Source organism: Lolium rigidum, chromosome 3 (assembly GCF_022539505.1).
Source record: "Lolium rigidum isolate FL_2022 chromosome 3, APGP_CSIRO_Lrig_0.1, whole genome shotgun sequence".
Lineage (NCBI taxonomy): Eukaryota > Viridiplantae > Streptophyta > Magnoliopsida > Poales > Poaceae > Lolium > Lolium rigidum.
In genome coordinates, this window is record NC_061510.1 from 244,661,618 (window position 1) to 244,681,220 (window position 19,603).

At 45.1% G+C, this 19,603-nt stretch overlaps 2 protein-coding genes across 2 annotated transcripts; one reads left to right on the top strand and one right to left on the bottom strand.

Annotated features, from left to right (window-relative positions):
• The first annotated feature begins 4,945 nt into the window (after nucleotides 1-4,945).
• LOC124703223 (ubiquitin-like protein 5) lies at nucleotides 4,946-7,884 on the top strand. The gene is made up of 2 exons (XM_047235443.1): nucleotides 4,946-5,240; nucleotides 7,619-7,884. The coding sequence occupies exon 1, from the start codon at nucleotides 4,996-4,998 to the stop codon at nucleotides 5,215-5,217; it is 222 nt and encodes a 73-aa protein (XP_047091399.1). The 5' UTR covers nucleotides 4,946-4,995; the 3' UTR covers nucleotides 5,218-5,240; nucleotides 7,619-7,884.
• Nucleotides 7,885-8,628: 744 nt separating this feature from the next.
• Nucleotides 8,629-9,666, bottom strand: LOC124696297 (protein STRICTOSIDINE SYNTHASE-LIKE 10-like). Its single transcript, XM_047229035.1, has one exon. The coding sequence runs from the start codon at nucleotides 9,664-9,666 to the stop codon at nucleotides 8,629-8,631; it is 1,038 nt and encodes a 345-aa protein (XP_047084991.1).
• Nucleotides 9,667-19,603: the final 9,937 nt, after the last annotated feature.

Sequence of the window (19,603 nt, forward strand, 5' to 3'; positions counted from 1 at the left end):
CAGGCGCGAGCAAACACTTTGCGCGTTCGTAGAGATGCATCCGAGGCGCATATTTGGGCCAGGTTTGCGTCACCGCGGATGGCCTGGTCACTTTGCATCGCCCCACTGAAGGTGGTACCAGACGCATTTTTTGGTGCGGCGGACGCAAACGGTTGCTCAGCGTTCGTTTGCGTCGCCCCGTTGGAAATGCACTGACTGTATGAGGCCATCCGTGTGCGACAAGGCTGGGATAATTGCCAATATTATATTTCTTTTTTTTTGAAACAGGGGCAAAAGCTTTGCCCCAATCTATTGATTAAGTGAAGAAGTTTAACATGAAAATACATGCAAATGAATTACAAGGGATTACTCTCCCGGCATCATTTCGCCCAACCTTTTGGCGCCCGCAATAACCCAAAGCCTAGCCTCTCTCTTAACTCTATATATCAAAAACTACGTCAAACAGAGCACTTTTGTTGCGGAAGACCCTATCATTACGCTCATTCCACACCTCCCAAGAAACAAGGAGGGTGATGGAAGCCATGGCCTTGCGGTTTTTGGCGCTCCCCCCCCCCCCCCGCCATGAATTGCCACCATTCGGAGACGGTGAAGTTTGTCGAATCATGTTGGACGTCTTCGGATATACCCAACCATTGCTTGACGACGGTCCATAAGCGAGTACTGAAGCGGCAATGGACGAAGAGGTGGTCGACGGGTTCCACACATTGTTTGCATAGGGGGCAAGGGCCGCAATTCGGCCACCCTCCCTTCGCCAACCGGTCAGCCGTCCAAAACCTATTTTGATTCGCAAGCCAATCAAAAAATTTGATCTTAGGCGGGGCCCAAGACTTCCAAACCATCTTGTTCAAGGGGGATGTGGTGGAGCCGAAGAATTGCATCTCATAGGCCGATTTGGTGGAGTAGAGGCCATTTGCCGTGAGCTTCCAAGCAATCTCATCGCCCACCCCGGGGTTGAGATGTGTTAAGCTGCGTCCATAGGTCCAGAAATTGCATGAAATGGTCTAAGGAGAAGGTGTGTTGTAGGTCAATCTTGTCAATCCAAGCATCTTGGTGAAGAGCTTGCGCCACCTTCCAATTCATTCTCTTGGAGCTCTCGTAAATCAATGGTGCCACATCTATGGATTTTCTTCCGTCTACCCAAGGTGCATGCCAAAAAGGAGTTTTCTTCCCGTCCCCAAGAGTGATGCAAGTTGCGGCATAAAAAAAATCCACATCCTCGTTGGTGCATGGGTTGCCGGAACCAATCCAAATTTTGGTGGGATCTTTCCACTCAGGCCAAGGCCACCGTAGCCGCAGCGCCGCCGCGAATTTTCCCATGTGTAGCACCCCCAAACCTCCATACTTCTTTGGGAGGCATACCAACTCCCAATTAACCTTGCACTTGGCCCCGGTTGTAGTATCCTTGGCTGACCAAAGGAACACCCTCTCGATCTTGTCGATGAATTTCATGGTGTCCGGGGGCATGGCAAGGGGAGTGAGGTAGTAGATAGCTTGGGAAGCAATGACCGATTTCACTAGCGCGTTCCTACCCGCCGTGGTGATTAGATTCCCGTTCCAAGTTGGGAGCTTTCCGGCACATTTATCCTCAAGGTGTTGCATATCCCTTCTTTTCAAGCACCGAACCGAAAGCGGAAGCCCAAGATATCTCATCGGAAAGGTTGTGCGAGTGGCCGCATGTCCTCAAGAATGGCGTCAAGGTCCAAAGCCTCACAACGAATCGGAGCGACGACGCTCTTTTGGAAGTTGGTGCAAAGGCCGGTTGCATCCCCGAAGTTTCCAAGACTAGTTGCTAAGTTTTGGATATCCTCTTTGAAAAGAGCCACGAAAACGGCAGCATCATCCGCATAGAGGGACGTCCTTAAGATATCTCTCCGCCCCCGTAGTTTGTGGAGTAGCCCGAATGTAGTTGCCCTCTCTAGGATTTGGGCAAGCGGGTCTATGGCGAGCACGAACAAGAGCGTAGATAGTGGGTTGCCTTGTCTCAAGCACCATCCGTGCCGGATAGGGAGCCCGGCAACCCCATTAAGGAGGACCCTCGAAGAGAAGGTGGTGAGAAGAGCCACGATCCAATTACGGAACCTACTCGGAAAGCCCCTCTTTTGAAGGAGGTCCACAATATAATCCCACCGCATGTTGTCAAAGGCTTTGCGAATGTCGAATTTAAAAAGAAACGCCGAAGTCTTGCTCTTATATAGTCTAGTAGCAAGATTCTTGACGTAAAGGAAGTTATCATGAATACTCCTCTTCGCACAAATGGCCGAAAAATCGCACGGTAACCTACTGAATGTTAAAGTTAACCTCTTCAGTGCAGTACTATTTTGAAACGCATGAAGTACATACAGTATTAAGACGGCCGTCAACATTGGCCATCACTAAAGATCCTTGGATCGTGTCTAATCGATGTTCAGTCCTGGGATCGTGTCTAATCGGTGTTCAGTCGCTCATGCAGAGATCGCCGGCGTAGAGACACTTAATATTGTTTAATCTGACACGGTAGGCGACGATGGGACAAAGTATACCAATCTCTCATACTCCCTCCGTCCATAAATAAATGGACATCTAGCTCAAAACTTTGTCAACAAAAGAGTGTACTTATATCTTCCCAATGCACTTTAATTGCTTCTCTCTCATCGCACGGAAATCAAATCCAATAATATTAAGCATATGTTCTTCTTGATTTCTACATGCACTTAGCTTATTGGAGATGAAAGGATTAAAGAGGAGAGATGCATGTTCCCAATATATTTTTTACTCTACTTCATAATTTGTCTTGAAAACCCCGCGTGTACACTTATTTGTGGACGGAGGGAGTATTCTGTAATTCATGTGTCGGGAATCGGAATCGTGTTACGTCTGACCGGGCAGACAGGGCACAGGAAGGGAAAAATAAGTTCTACCTCTGCCCCAAAACGCTCTCAATTTTGTCTTGTCTTGGATAAACGACTTTAACCGCTACTACGTATTAAATTATATGGATTGAAAATGTATAAATACTTCGTTGGATGCGTCTTATAAATTCTTTTGTTTCATATATTTTATACTTTCTTTGATTTATATCACTTCCTCCGATTCATATTACTTGCTATTATTATAGATGTATCTACAAATATTTTAATTTTAGGTAGATCCATAGCAGTGGCAAACTAATATGAATTGAAGGGAGTACTTGACAGTAATATATCTAGATATATTTTAATTGTAGAATAATTTATTTTAGTGGCTAGTAGTAATATGGATTAGAGCGAGTACTAATTTAATAAGTATACCGGTCAAAGTTATAAGACGTCGATCAGATTTACTTTTTGGCGTAGAATTTTTGGGACACTTTATTGATACACTCAAACTCTTAGGCCCTTTACAAGAAAATCTAAAATATCAACTAGCCAACAACTACTAGTAACTTCCAAGGTGCAAGCAAGCATAGCACACATGTAAGTCGGCCAAATTAATTATTTAGCCACTACTATCAAATACAATTGAAAATATGGCCCGAGGTATGGGTCCAAATATAATTGGCTTGGCTGTTCACGGACCTCAATAACAACAACGTATTTTATATTGGCATTGACCACATTTCCCCTCGAGCATGCGCGAGCCGCATCCGCTAGGGCTCTTATTCACAATGTTATATCGCCACACGCGGCTCACGACGAGTACTGGCATATATATGTGGCACACACATGAGACGATGTATTTCCCCCATCGGATGCTCTCCTCTATGTACTTGAGAGTCTCTCTCTCTGTGTCCTCTCCGTTGGAGTAGCTGGGTGAAGATGGATTAGGAAAGGCACCTGAGTAGATAGGGCATGTAGTACTAGTAGTAATACTAGTTTGCCTCGTGCCAGAGTCCAGCGATATGCTGGGAGTTTTGTGTTGGATCTCCATGGCCAGATCCAATGTTTGCTAATGGAGGTTCGTCTCGTCGCGATGCTCCTTTGGCTGGAGTTGGATGCGGCGTCGTCGATCTATGCTGGAGTTCATGTGAACTTCGATTCCGGTAAATGCATGTGTCTTTTCTCTAGCCGACTGTGGAAGCAAGGGAGAAGAAGATGGGGGTTCGTGTTGGGAATTCAAGCTTCACGGAGACGGTAAGAATATGATGCAACTTGAAGTTGTTCCATAGTGGTCCGTTGCAGGCCACCGATCCTCGATGCTGAAGGAAGGCATCTTCACACACGATGGATGCGTCTAAGCAAACTCCAACATCGGAGGCCCTTATTCGATGATGCGGTGGTGATACTCTACGCCATCTTATTCCCAAGTGGTTTCGTCTGGGCGAGGAAGACGGTGGTTGGCATTGGCATCCATCCCCGTGGCTTGATGGTGAGGCATGACCTGATTGCTTAAAAATATCTTGTTGGGGTCCTCTATGTGTATTTCCAAGACCCGATAGCAATTTTTTTTTATCTACGCTGAGGCCCTACATGTAACTTGTACCACCGCTTGGAATTAATTATCGCATCTCCAGATCCTTCGGGATCTTTCCCATTCAAAAGAAACAAATATTTGTGGCTTAAATAAGTTTTTTTTTTGGCAACTGGGGCACCACGTGATCTTCACTTCTCTAGCTCCACCTCTATGATATAATATAATACTGTATAACATGATTAAAATAGTGCATAAATACGATGCAAAATCAAACGTCCTTTGCATTTTCAAAAAGGTGGAGTACCTAGAACGAAATTTTTTGGTACCCCGTATTATCAAAATATGACCGAGTATGCGGCTTTTTGGACGCTACTATTCGTCGGCCGAGCGGGAGCAATTGTTTTGTCTTTTGAGATTGACCACCCCACCTGCCGCGCGTCGTACCAACTTATTTTCATCAAGAGTACACATAAGCGCTTACGTCACCTCGGTTGCGTGGAACCCGTCTGATTCTCTGCCGACCAACGCAAAGAAAGGCGAAGGCGACTCTCTCGCGACCCCCAAATCTCACATCCAGAGAAGAGCTAGGGTTTGGTCGAGAGGAGGCCGGCGGCCGATCGAGCGAAGATGATCGAGGTGGTGCTCAACGACCGTCTGGGGAAGAAGGTGCGCGTCAAATGCAACGAGGACGACACCATCGGCGACCTCAAGAAGCTCGTGGCGGCGCAGACCGGGACCAGGCCCGAGAAGATCCGCATCCAGAAGTGGTACACCATCTACAAGGACCACATCACCCTCGGCGACTACGAGATCCACGACGGAATGGGACTCGAGCTCTACTACAACTAGCCGATTCAATCTCCCCAGCCCATGTAAGCTAGTAACTTAATTTCCCCTCACTCACTTTTATTCATCGTTTCGTTTAATTTTCCTTTACTATAGAATTGGGATAGCGTTCGTAATAGTCAAATTAGAAGGGTTGCTGGGATTGATTGGTTGAATTCTGGAGAGAATTCATTTTGGGGTGCCTTTGCTTCCTTATGCTTTACTTACTGTCTGAATCAACATGATTCCCTTTTGCTCATGGGATAAGAATTTTGAGATTAAGTATCTTCAATTGCTATGCTGGGTTAGCGAGACAAAGGAGTAGCCTATTCGAGCTCCTGCACATAGTTGAATTCTTCAACTATGGCCATATGTTACCCTGAATGTCGTTAAAATAAGCTCGAGGAACTCTGTTGTTCTCCTGGGTTTCTCTTGATTACAGGGGTTTATTTGTTTGGTTACTGAGATTGATTGGTTGATTCGTGGAGAGAGAGTTCAATTTGGGGCGCCTTTGCTTCCTTATGCTTCATTTACTGTCTGAATATGATTCCCTTTTGTTCACGGGATGAGAATTTCAGAGTAAGCATCTTTAATGGATATGCTAAGTTAGGATATCAGAGGTTGCCTATTTTAACTTTTGCCCATAGTTGAATTCTTGACCTATGACCATATGTTGCCCTGAATGTTGGTAAACTAAGGTTGAGAAACGCTGTTGTACTGTCTGAATATGATTCCCTTTTGTTCGCAGGGTGAGAATTTCAGAGTAAGCATCTTTAATGGGTATGCTAAGTTAGGAGATCAGAGGTTGCCTATTTAAGCTTTTGCACATAGTTGAATTCTTGAGCTATGGCCATATGTTCCCCTGAATGTGGATAAACTAGGGTTGAGGAACTCTGTTGTACTCCACTACTCCAGAGTTTCTGGAAGCAACTAAGGCTGAGGAACTATGTTGTACTCTTGAGTTTCTATTGAAACGTTGCTTTGCTGATTGAAAATCATATGCTTGTGTGTTGTAGTTATAAGACAGTGGATTGGTGGTAGAGGATTTGTTGACCGCCGAGGTTTACCCCTGTATGTTTCTTGTCGGTTACTTAGTGATACCGGTATTTCTGTTCGCTAGTTATTTGTTCATAGGTTCTGAGTCCTGGACAATGCGATGACTTGATCAATAGTTAGCATGGGAATCTTTTAACCTTGAAATATATTCCTTGATTAGAGGTAACCTTTGTGTGATTGGTTCTGGTTGGTACTGAACATCACAGCTGTAATCTTTGATTTAGTATACGAAAAAGTAATGTTTCTTTGGTCATGCATTGTAGCTAAATAGTTAATTTGTAACCACACACCATTGAATAACTTGTTATTTGGCTAGAATTGGGCTCTAAAGCACGAGATTAGGACATGAATGGTTTGTCTCACAAAGTCACAATACGCTAATCTTGGACCACCACCTCGATGAGCTTCTTGAGGACACTATCACTTGGACCACCACCGTAAATGGAGAGTACTCCACGGCCGCGGCTTACAAAGCACAATTCTTCGGCGCCGTGACTACCAACATGAACCGGTTGGTTTGGAAGGCTTGGGCCCCCCCCAATGATCAAGTTCTTCGCTTGGTTGGCCCTCCATAATAGGCTTTGGACGGCGGACCGGCTAGCGAGGAGGGGTAGAACAAATTGCGGTCGGTGTCCGCTTTGCAACCAAACTCACGAGACGGCGGCACACCTTCTCTCCCATTGCCGCTACTCCAAGCGTCTTTGGGGGATGGTGAAAAGTTGGATTGGCATTCCTTCCATCCACCTCGATGCGTGGACGGACGATCTCACCCTTGAGGGTTGGTGGTCCAAGTTGTTGAATGAGGCTTCGGACAATCGTAAGGCCTTGTCCTCCATTATCTTGCTTGTTAGTTGGACCATTTGGAAGGAGCGAAATGCTAGAATTTTCAACCATAAGTCCGCACCAACCGCCGCCCTCCTCAACATCATCAAATCCGAAGTGAAGCTTTGGGTTGCCGCGGGTGCAAAGTGTTTGAGTTTTGTAATAACGGGAGAGTAATCCATTAGCTTCCTTTCGAGTGTTTTTTCCTTCGTGAACCTTTGGTCTTGTCTAAACTCTTCCCCTTAATTAATGAATAGTGGCAAATCTTTTGCCACTCGTTTCAAAAAAAAAAAAGAACAATACGCTAATCTGTCTCAAACTACTCAAGGCACTGTAGAACCTTCATTTACTAAAATATATTTTGTTGATGAAATCTGAGTTCAGTTGCCTTTTTTTGCGGGTTAAAGTTCATCTGCCTTACAAGTGTTGTCTTGCAATTTGGAGTTCGGGAATAATTTTAGAAGTTGGATTGTTATCAAATGCTTCAAACAGAACAGATCGACAGCTTGTTTTTACCTCCACTAACCATTGCTCCATTTCATTGCAGGTTGGTATGCATCCCCCTAGCCATCCCTACGATGATGTCTTTGGTTGTGTTCCAGTCCCAGTGTGGTCAGAGTTCATGTGTGAGCTAAAAAAGCTACTAGTACTATGTAAGTAGTACATGATTGTACCCATCATGACTGTTGACAGCTTGAACTTTGTGTCCTATTGTCACCCCGTGAATGTAATGCGCTGTTACTCTCAAGGCTATAAATAACGTAAACGGTGTTACTTGGAGTGTGATAGTGGCTGCGCTACATCATGCTATCATGTGAGGGCATTTGCTCTGCTTCATCTGTGCTATGAACAACTCTCGGTTTCTCCTTGCTTCCCTGGACAGGTACTTTGTGGCACCAAAGGGTAGGCAATGTGTAGCTATTGATTGATTTTTATACAACGAACATGGCTAAACTGTTTAGAAGTGAGGACCCTATCATAATATATTGCCGGTAGAGGTTGCTGGGGACGCAGGCAGAGGTGGGCGTGGCTGGCGACCTGGAGGTGAACATCAAGCTTGAGCTGGTTGACATAGAGGCACTTCGGGCTGATCAAAGACCGTATCATTGTGGGGAATTCAGTGCCCGACGATTATAACATAATTAATTCATATTCGGTGGACATTGCACATAAGAAAAGCCTTAAAATACACTTAAGAAAGGTGAGGATTAGACATAAGAAGAGCTAAAAAAAAATGCCTAAGAACAAAAGATATATAGTGAAAACTTCTATTTGCGGGCGGATTTGACGTAGAGGCACTTCGGGCTTGGACGATGATCAAAGACTATCATTGTGGGGAATTCACTGCCCGACGATTATAACATAATTAATTCATATTCGGTGGACATTACACATAAGAAAAGCCTTAAAATACACTTAAGAAAGGTGAGGATTACACATAAGAAAAGCTAAAAAATGCCTAAGAACAAAAGATATATAGTGAAAACTCCTATTTGCGGGTAACTACGAAACCAACTAGACGGAAGCAAATGTACTAGAATTATAGACAGCCGACTCCTATGTCCGTGTAGCTACACCGACGTACGGCCCATCCATGGTTCCTATGTATAATTTGCCATCGGCTCTCTCCATTATCTCGGATGGTTTAACTCTTTTGGGGCCTCTCATCTCTTCAACTATCTTCCCGTCGCGTCCAACCCTCACAGCGAGCAGATGGTTGTCAACGCCAAAGGGCCACTCATTCTTCTCGCCGTGTAACGCCACCCAGTAACCACCTTTTCTATCGGGTCTCACATTGTCAGGATAACCCGGAAGGTCGGCAAAGGGCTCTGTTGTGCCTGCCTTGGAGCCTCTGATCCAGTGCCGAAGTAACTTGCACGGTCCAGTAGACGCGACCACGAGGTGTGTCCGGTCGTAGCTTATAGCAACGCCGTTCGGGTATGCCAAGCCAGCTTGGAGAACCTGGACATCTCCCGTTTGGGGATCGTACACCAATAGACGGCCTGTTGCGTCATGCGTGTTTGTAACCAGTTCGTGCTGCGACCTGTCGTAGTTCATGGAACTATCAGTGAAGTAGACTTGGCCGGTGATCTGGTCGATGTCAATCCCGTTGGTGAAGCGGAGAGGTAGACCATCAATCTCGCTGACCAGCACCGTGGCCTCCCCTCCACCAGGTCCGACTCGCATGAGCCCCTTGTAGGCGTCCGCCACGTATAGATTTCCGGACTTGTGATGGAATTGCAGGCCGAGCGGCCTGCCGCAGAGGGTCTCCGGGTTGGTCGCCGGACGGAGCTTGGCAAACCTGCAGGCATCGCTGTTGTAGTCCGGGCTGGAGGTGAAGGTTGTCCAGCCGAGCTCGTCGCCGTTCCACTTCAGGACGCGGCCGTCGGAGACGCCGCTGTACGGACCCTGGCCTTGGCCATCGAAGGCAACGCTCTCTGGTCCTCTAACGGATCCGTCCGGTAGCGGTATCCGCTGGCTCTGGGTGGCGTCAAAGCTCGCGACGGTTGCCGCCATGGCAGCGGGCATGAACAGCATCGCCAGGATAACTACGGCGATGGTAGCCTTGACGAGACGGCTCATCGCGCACCCCATGTTTGGCTAACCTGTTTGCTCTTCGATCAGCCGGTCTCGATCTCTTTGTGTTGGAAGAAAGTCTCGCTAGTGTTTTGGCTGAGGGATCTTGCGATGGCTTGTTTTGGGGCGGAAGCACTGCAGGCGCCGTGCTCTTATACACGCCGTCCGTACGTAGCCATGGGTGCTTCTCATACCCGACTCGGTGGAGGTGTCCGGTTTATTCCCTTCTACCGATCGAGTCTCCTCCAAGTCTAACTCACACACGAGTACGATTTGCCGCACAACCAGAAACATAGTGCATAACTTTTGGAGTTGCTAATTCTCCAAGTTCAACTCACACACGAGTACGATTTGCCGCACAATCAGAATCCTAGTGCATCATGAATTAGGAACACTCTTTATTTTTTGGAATTGCTATAATTGCCCGAGTTCAACCCACACACGAGTAAGATTTGCCGCATAATCAGAATCCTAGTGCATCATGGACCAGAAACACTCTTTTATTTTTCAGAATTGCTAGTTCTCATATTTAATAAATCTTAGACGACTCCTTAGCCATTGGATTTGCCCCGTGATCATTCGCCCTGATATGACAGTTTGCAAGTGGGTTGTAATTACATTTTCCTAGTAACACCTAGGTTGTAACCGAGAAAATATCTAGACCGTTAAATTTGCGTCAAGATTCATGTAAGCCTTTGAGTTGCACATGAGTTGCAACTTGCAGCTAGTTTGTAAGTTGTAACCAAGACTTGGATGACTACCACTTGACTGAGATTTAGTTAAATCTAACTCAGTTGAGATCTGGACATGCCTTTAGTTGTTTTGAAGAAAAAGTCAGTTGTGCTTGATTTTCATTAAGTGACGGAGAAATGCTTTACGAAGATAGAGCTAGCTAGAGCGCAATACAAAGCGAGGAGAGAACAAGCTATACATCAATTGCAGGTGAGAGAAAGGACCCTAGTCTGGCTCTCTAGACGTACGGTTGTACTTGTACAATTTTGTCCCAGACCAGTACGAAGGGACAAATACAATTGACAGTTCCATCAATCAGGATGTCCTCAGAACATCTCAAACAGAGCTCGTAAACATGCAGAAACTGTAAAATAATCTTCAGTTTAAGGATTTGATTCGATTCATAAAAAAAATTAAAGGCCGTGCCCGAACCCCCCACTCGGCCTGTAGTTGTAGGGGTTGGAAGGCCAAACTGAGCACGACCCGATCTCCACCCCTACTCGCGCGAGGTAGTTTTCGGCTCCTCCCCTTCGCGCCCAACTGCCTCCGCCGCCGATCTACGCGCCGCACCGTCTCCTGCAACGCCACTGCCGGATCTCGACCCGATGAGCCTCAGTTTATCTCCATCCGTGCCCACCTAGTGTCTTCCTCCTCCTCCGGGTCGCCGGTGATGTCGTCTTCCTCTGACACGTGGGGATTCTCCTCCTCCTCCAGGTCGTCAGCAATAGCGGTGCGCGCCTCGGGGCGTAGGCCTCCGGGAAGTTGGCAATGTCATCGTTCGGTGGGGAGCTTGAGCTCCTCGGAGTTTGTCCCTTTCCCACCAATGTCAACACCCATGCAACTTTCTCTCGCTGTTGGAATCGGACGGCCACGAAAGGTCACTCATGGTGGCTGGCCAGTCGTCGATGGCAAATTGTACAGATAATGGTGGTGGTTGGTGGCAGATTGCAACAGAGATGGGCAGCGCGCACTCAGGCGTACGACTTTTATATCGACACACCGGAAGCAGAGAAGGCGCCACAGAAATCAGAGAAGGTGGCGGTTGCTATTCTGCGGTTGTTGCCATGCGCGTGGGCAGCGCATCCTCGCGGTTGCCATTCCGGCGATTTCCATTCTCCAACGGTTGCAATTTTGCGGCGGTTTCCATTCCGCATGGCATTAATCTATCCTTGCCATAGCATTTCCTTTTCCGTCCCGCCGATGTGACTGACACTGGCGGGGTGCGGAGGCAACGATCGATTGAGTTTAGCCGTGGCACATCGTATCTGCATTATAATGCGGGTGCCCACCGACCACCCTGCCCTCGTGTGCCCGTGGCGTATGGGATTTTTTGTGCGCCACGGGTAATAGCATACATGTGTCCCACCTTTTTTGTGTGCCATGTGTAATAGCTGCGGTGCATGAGAAATTTGATGGCCCACGGGTAATTAAGTCGTCCATCTATAGGCACATATCTAGTAGTGCGAACTCCGTCGACAAACCTTCTCCACGGAGAGCATGGAGAGATAGGAGATCTACATACTCAGGGTAGCAGTGCCTTTGGAGGAAGCTTGGGAAAGGATGAGTCCGGAAAAATTCTATGGTATAGCTTCTTGAAGATGTCTTAGGTCCTTGTCTAAAACATCATCGAGGAGCTCACCTTAGGGGCAGACCCACTGGCAGCATGTCGTATTGTCGGCCACACTACCATTAATGGGTCCTACCATCTCTCGGAGCCAGAACTTATCCGCAGTGTGCCAACATGTGACACGTGGCTAGTATGTGCCTAACGGTAGCGCACGTTAGCAGGGGCACACTACCACTATATTTGGTATCACGGCCTTATTTTTTCCTTCTCTCTCTTCCGTTCATTTCTTATCCTCTTTCTAGCGCATCCGTTCCCCTCGCCTGGATCTACTTGCTCGTCCTTGTCCCCGTCCTCGAGCTGCTCGTCTTTGTCGACGTCTGCGGTCTTTGTCGACGTCCGTGTGACTCTGGCCCCGAGCAGCCCTTCTTCGTCCTTGTCCTACCCTAGCGACGACCAGCCTCGAGCGACCGTTATCTGTATCCGTCCTGTTGTGGCGACGACCATTACGACCACCCTGACCTAGCAACGATCGTCCCCCGACCGCCCTGCCCCAACGGCGACAACCCTGACCCCCTAGCACCCTACCCCAGCGTTGACCTCTCATGTAAGTCGCCCAATTTGACATCAGTTCATCTTGTTCATCGCGGTTAATTGTTTTGGTAGAATCCATCACCAAGTAGAAAAGCTTAGTTGTGTGTTGATTTGCAGATGGGATGATTTGTGTATTGATTGGCATGTGGGATCTATTATATATACTATATATTAAAGTTGAAGGGGTTTGCTTGCACCATAGTGCTCCACATTGATGCACTGTAGACAACTATTTTAATCCAATCAATCTCCGCCACATGGACTACTACAATGTGCTTTTGTTTCCTTTTCTTCTTCTTCTTTAAGACTTTTGAATGATATAATTTTACATGCAACAAATTTTTATCTTTAATTTTCAGGATGTACGTCTACCTCTCAAAAAAAATTACCTACATCTACAACAATATTTTTATGTCCCTTCTTTTAAAACTACTTGCCGGTATTTTTCCTTGGCCTTTATAACCATATTTCGTAGACCGTATATTTTTTAGCTCCTTTAAAAAAAAACTTGATGATAATCTTATGGCACAACTTTTCGACCTTGATATTTGATACAACTCAATTTGATACATATTTTTAGCCATCACATTTTGACGTAGTTAGCCTACCTCTACGGTTATATTTTCCCAACTCCTTTTGTTTACTTGATGCCTATTTTCCGACACAACTTTCCGTTTCAATCAGCATGCTCCATGTAGCATATGCTACAATATGTTTTTTTATTTTTATTTTTTCTCTTTTGGGAATTTTGATATTTCATTATTTCAGGGTGCATATTCCAGCGACGATCGGCATCTACCTATATTTTTATAGAAAGCGATTTCTCAGTAGACATCTTGAACATTGCCTATGTCAACTATGAAATATGTCGTTAACTACCTACTATTAATTATTTAATGTCGTGTATTTCTCCGTAGTTTATTTTGCAACGATGCACATGGGTAGTAATTTTTACACGAACCTTCAAGCTCAACCGTGGTTCTGGACAATAATTACCTGCCAATATTTTTTAGTATTGCATAATTCTTCAACGGTGATTCAAAAATAAAAATCCAACATCCGTCCCATCTTTTACACGGGGAAAATAATATTGTGTTCTTCTATGGTAACTTTGAAAAATATACTTACTCCACCATCCGTCACATTTTCACCTAGGATGACCTTCTTCTACGATAACTTTAGAAGATAGATTTACTCCATCACCCGTTACCTCTTTCGGCCGGAGAAATACTACCATTTCCTTTTGTAGCAACACCGAAAATAAAAGCACTCCACCGTATGTCGCCTATTTCATCGGCACTTCCGCGGTACTTCAGCAACCCAGATATTATTTTATTTATACAATATTTTAACCAACGATTTAGAAACAAAAGCACTCCACCATCCGCCACCTATTTTACGGGCACTTCCGCGGTACTTCAACAACCTAGATATTTTTATTATTTCTACAAAATTGTAACCAACGATCTTGATACCAAGGGCGCGGTCGAGTTTTAGATGTTTCTTCAGCTGTTTTTGAAAAGGAATCTCGCATTCTTAAACCTAAAAAATATTTTTTTAAAGAATGCCGCACTGTAAACAACACGGGCGCGGCGTGCGCCGCGCCGCAAACTTCCTAGTATTATTAAAACAACAACAAACCAACGGTGTAGATAAGCTATTGAATAATGAAAGACAAACAATGGTCTGGATTAACTTACTCACGTCCGGCTAAGGTGGACCACAAGGCGGGAAAAAAACCCACGGCTCCAAATATATTTCAACAACAACTTTATCTCCAAAATGTAGAAGATAAACAACCGTAGAGATTTAAAAAGAAAACGTAAGCAATCAGGATCGCTTAGAAAATTTCTATCCCCGCAACGCGTACTACTCTAAAAGATCAATTCAATTGATCTCAAAGAAAAAGATCCGTTCAATGTATCCCGGCTTCAATTCTTCTCTAAACTAACCGACATGATCGGAATTGCACATGAATATCTAGCCTAGCCACAACTCCAACCCTAACAATCGATGTGATTCCCTCTATATATTACGACCACCACGCGAGACCACGGAAGGTACCCAGCATGTCGTCTTGAGCAGCACCACCGCTGCCGCCATGAAGGTGTCGTTGGTCGCCAGCGCGCTGACGTCCAGCGCCACCGTAAAACTACACAGCACGTCGTCTTAAGCCGCACCATCGCTGCCACCATGAAGGTGTTGTTGGTCGCCAGCGCGTTGCCCTCCAGCGCCACCGTCGCCGTCAAGCGCCGCCCACTCCACTCAGTCCCCTGAATATTGGCTGGAAATTTGGCGTAGGAGCTGGAGGTGATCAGGGAGCAGTAGCTGGGGTCGCTGACCAGCGCCTCTCCTCCTTCTGTACGGTCGCGACTCCCCGTGCGCACAAGATGTCAGCTAGACGAGGGACGCCGTCCGGGAGGCCGAGCAGAAGAAGTCAGTTGAGACTTGGAAGGACAACATTGGTCGCCATGGAGACAAGCCCCCCTGTTCCTTTCCGGTGAAAAGTGTCTGCGCGTTGCCGTCAAGCACAGGCCCGGTCCTGAGATTTCGGGGGCCCGGGGCGAAACTAGAATCCGGGCCCCTAATAGAGACAAAAAGTATTGATACAAAAATAATATGTATATGCATGTTAAAAATTACATATTTAAAGTGCACTCGTGCTATTTATATCAAATAAGTTATATGTATGGAGTATATGTATTGTGTTCCAAATTTCTTATAACATTTCTCGATGCAAACCCAGTGACGATAGTATATCAACATCAACATTACCGCTTATTATGTTGACTGGTCTCGAATCATATCGATGCGGTGGCTAGTGGACGCAATGCGGTATCCTCTTGGTGGCTCGGTCTCTCGCCTCTCATTGTGTTATTATTGATGGGTTGTTGTCTAGGAAAAGGCCGAAATACGCCCCACATAGCCTCTCGAAGATTTTAATTTATAGCACACTTTGTCATTGTTGTCAGATTGTAATCTACCGCTACCACTCGGTGAGTACTCACCAGTCTTGCTTCTAATATGGGTTTTATTTTTTTATTTTTGCCACACTAGTTTTTGCCTATGTTGTTTTGGTTTTGCTTTTGGCCCTCAATCGGAGAGAATAGGGCAAAAGCAAAATGTCAAAACTTATAGTGCAAAGAAGCAAGATGGGCAGTAATGTGGCAAAAACAAAAACTTCCCTTATAATATGAGTTTGATATGACAGCATCATGGTCCTGGCACCACTAATAGGTGCACCTATTTTTTCCTGTATAAAACAATCAATGGGTAAGTTAATTAGGGAATCAATCGGTGAGTGCACCCATTCGGAGAGGCACTCCTCACTCCTCGATCGATCTTGTGCCCATGATGTAGCCAACCGGGCCTAAACAATCAGGACAATCTAATTATTTCATAGAAAATAAAAGAGAAAAGGGCCCAAGCTAACAAAAGAATAGGTAGGCCCAAGTAACAATCCACGGAAACAGAAGATATGCAACGCTTCGCATCGTCTCCCCATACCCGACGACAGAAAAGCTCAAAGCATGCTCTAATGGCGTCGCAAATCCTTCGTCGCTGCATATGACATGGCTAGATGGGCCCCCTCGGTTCCAGGGGCCCGGGGCGGCCGCCCCTCCCGCCCCCCCTTAGGGCCGGCCCTGGTCAAGCGCCACCATCGTCGACCTGGCGTAGCCGCGCGTAGGAGCTGAAGGCGATCACGGAGCAGTATCTGGGGTCGCGGACCAGCGCCACTCCTCCTGCTCTATGGTCGTGGCTCCCCGCGGGCACAAGATCTCGGCTAGACACGGACCGGAGCGACGCCGTCCGCAAGGCCGAGCTGAGCAGAAGAAGGTTTCAGCGCTCTGCCACTCAATCCGATAAACGACACCTCCGCTCTGACAGTGACTGAGGTAGCACTACGTCCCCTGTTGCTTATGTTGATTCGTCTTGCATATTGCCTATATTAGCATCCACCAGGTACAGATTCAATACCACATCAGGAAGTAGCTGATTTCAATGACATTAAACTGTTGTTGTTTTCACTTTACACGACTATTTTGTGATTGGTTATGTGATTAGTAGGTCATGGCATGTATGCATGCATTGGCATTGTAGTTGGTACACGTTGAGTAGGCATGCCGTGTTAATTAGAACAAGCTGGCCGGTCAGGATGTCTAGCTGACTGCTTGGTTGGCCGACGGCAGCATGTTTAGGCCTGAAAACTGTTCAGCTTCACCCATATTCACTCATGTTTCATCTGCATTGTTGCCTACAGGTTTCAGTTCCGCAGTGTGAACAGTCGGCCGTGTCTAGAATGCAACTGTCAATCTGCCTGCACCACGCTGGTGCGACATGGTATTTGGTGACAGATTTTTGTCACCGGTCGTCTTATCCATGTGATCTGAGCCTTGAAAACTGTCAAAGAGCTAGAGCGAAGAACAAATAGCGTCCAGCTCTTGGAGGAGCCGAGACCAATGCTTCCGACTTCCGTCGTCAAGGCCGACATGAACGCGGCGGTCGAACATATCTTATGCATGTTTGAAACGGTGATAAAGACCCACAACACGCCCTGGAGCGGACGCATCGAAGGCATTGCATCAGGGAACCTAATACAAGGCACGCCGCCAGGGCACCGAATAAATCAAAGGCACAACAGAAAAATCATTGGTTTTGGGTAATATCTGCAAGTGTTTCCATGTGTGTGATTAGCTGTTCTCATCCCTACATGAGTAGACAACTTCCATATGACAACAAAGTCCAGATTAAGTAACAATCTATGGATGGTTCCAATAACAATCAAAAAGAGCTAATATGGAATGAGAGAGGCAGAGCGATTGAATAGGAGAAGGAAAAGGAGATTAAGAGATTCACTCCGGCTTATTTGTTTGTTGGCTTTCAGGTTTCTGACTAAACTGAACAAACAAACCTTGAATTTTAAATAATACTGTTGTATCCCAGATGTACAAAGCCATAAGTTCTCTTCTTTTGTTAGATAAGAAACTAAAGTTTCTTCTATTGTCTCACATTACTAAATTTCCTTCTGCAACCAAAAGTGAAAAATAATCATTTCTCAATTCTTGGTAAGATTGATTCAGCCCGGCACATGCCGGCATGCCGCTAGGCGCGCTGCCGCACGCTTAGGGCACCTATAATAGGGTGTTATTAGCCTTTCCTTAGAGCTGTCACATAGGATATTTGCCGAGTTAAATAAGAGAGAATGGAGAAAAAGAAGATTGTCTTAGCTCCCTTAGCTAAGGGATGATCCCTTAAAAAATAAGAGAAGACATTTGCTTCATTGTATGCCTTGCCTTCCCTTACAAACATGATTTCCTACTAAAATTTAATTGATTCTCTACAAGGGATAACAATAACAAATAATGCATTGTACATGTTTTAGTTTTAGTTTTCTCTAGGTAACGTGAAGGGTGAACAGAAATCGTGCTTTCTCTACCATTGTACATGCTTTTAGCTCCCTGTCTTGCGAGTGGCAGTCCCTACTGTTGTGGACGGTCCAATCTCAATTTTCTCCCGAACTTCAATGACTGATTGGAGACAAGATTACAAAATAGCGTGTCGACTAATTAGCAGCTGCAACCAGGTGGCAGCTCGATGCTAGCTAGCTTACATCCATGTACTTGATATATGTATATGTGGTTTAATTTTCTAGACCGGATATGAATGAATGCATCATCCATGTGTGGGATCATTTGGTTCTGAACCCATGTGTTAGACTTTTTCTTATACAATGGACCATATTGAGAAAATTTAATGGCAGTGTACTGTACATGTGCAAGCTAACATATCATGCAGGTTAAGGAAGCATACGGTGATTTGCCAATGATTCGAGTAACAACATTCAATACAAAAATGGGTAGGATATATATGAAATGACAAGTTATGATGATGAGTAGGACATCTCTTCCCACTTTAAAGGTCCTTAACGTCAATCTAATATAACCATGTTGATTACGATGATTTTATTTGCAACAATCCATTCGTAATAATAGTTTGAATTAATTACAAATTCTAATGGAGCAATGAATTGCAATAAAGAAAAAAATCCTGAGAAATTTATTAACCATATGTATATATGACAATAACTAACAAAAAAATTATATCGAGTAAGACATAGAGGAATCTAGCTGCGCACCATATGAAAGGCTCCAACACGACTCAACTCCCTGGACATCAATCGACTCCAACAGCATGGCTTGGAAAGCTAAGAAGATGGTTGAGAAATCTGATGGTTTAAACTATGCGGAGAGTAGACTCAACGATATAATAGAATAGAAAGGGAAATTTTCTTGCTTTTCAACCAAAGGAACGTACAAATAACGATGAATGTTCCGTGACTAGCAGTAGTCGCATTGGTATTTTAGTCAGGTGGACCAAGACCATGTATACACCGAGTTAATAAGTGAGATGAAAACGAATGCAAAAAAACATGAAAGATTTCTGGAAATATAAACGTGTTAAGCTAAAAAAAGGGTACATATGTATTTAAAATAGAGCCAAATAGAAAATAAGGCCGGAGAAACAAACATATAATCCCTAAAAAGATGAGTAGGATGCAAATATTTACCAAGGTAATGAAACGTCAAACAAATTCAGTATTAGAAACATATAGACCACACTAGGTTTAGAATTTTCAAGTCAAAACTGCCGTACAAAAATAGGGGGCGTAATTTGTTTCCGTAAACTAACTTGGTTTTCCTTTCATTCTCCGTCGGACAGTTTTTCCTAATTCACGATTACCCTGCACAACGGTCATGTAGAATTTCACGAACCGGCGTGAGATTCGGTTATAAATCCGGTAAATAATTGGGGCACAAAAACAAGGCTGATAATATTTCAGGACTTCAAAACTATGCAATAATCCAAACGGGGCCTTGATATGATCATATTTTTTCAATTAAACAAAATATTATGAGTATTTCAAAAATGTGAAAGCAAACTATATAACGTCCATAATATATCTACCGACCTTATATTGTCTAGCCCCGCGAATTCGCGGGCCACCCTGCTAGTTATTTGTAAATAAGAAGATAGTGTGGTAGAATTAAATAGTGATAATTTTGA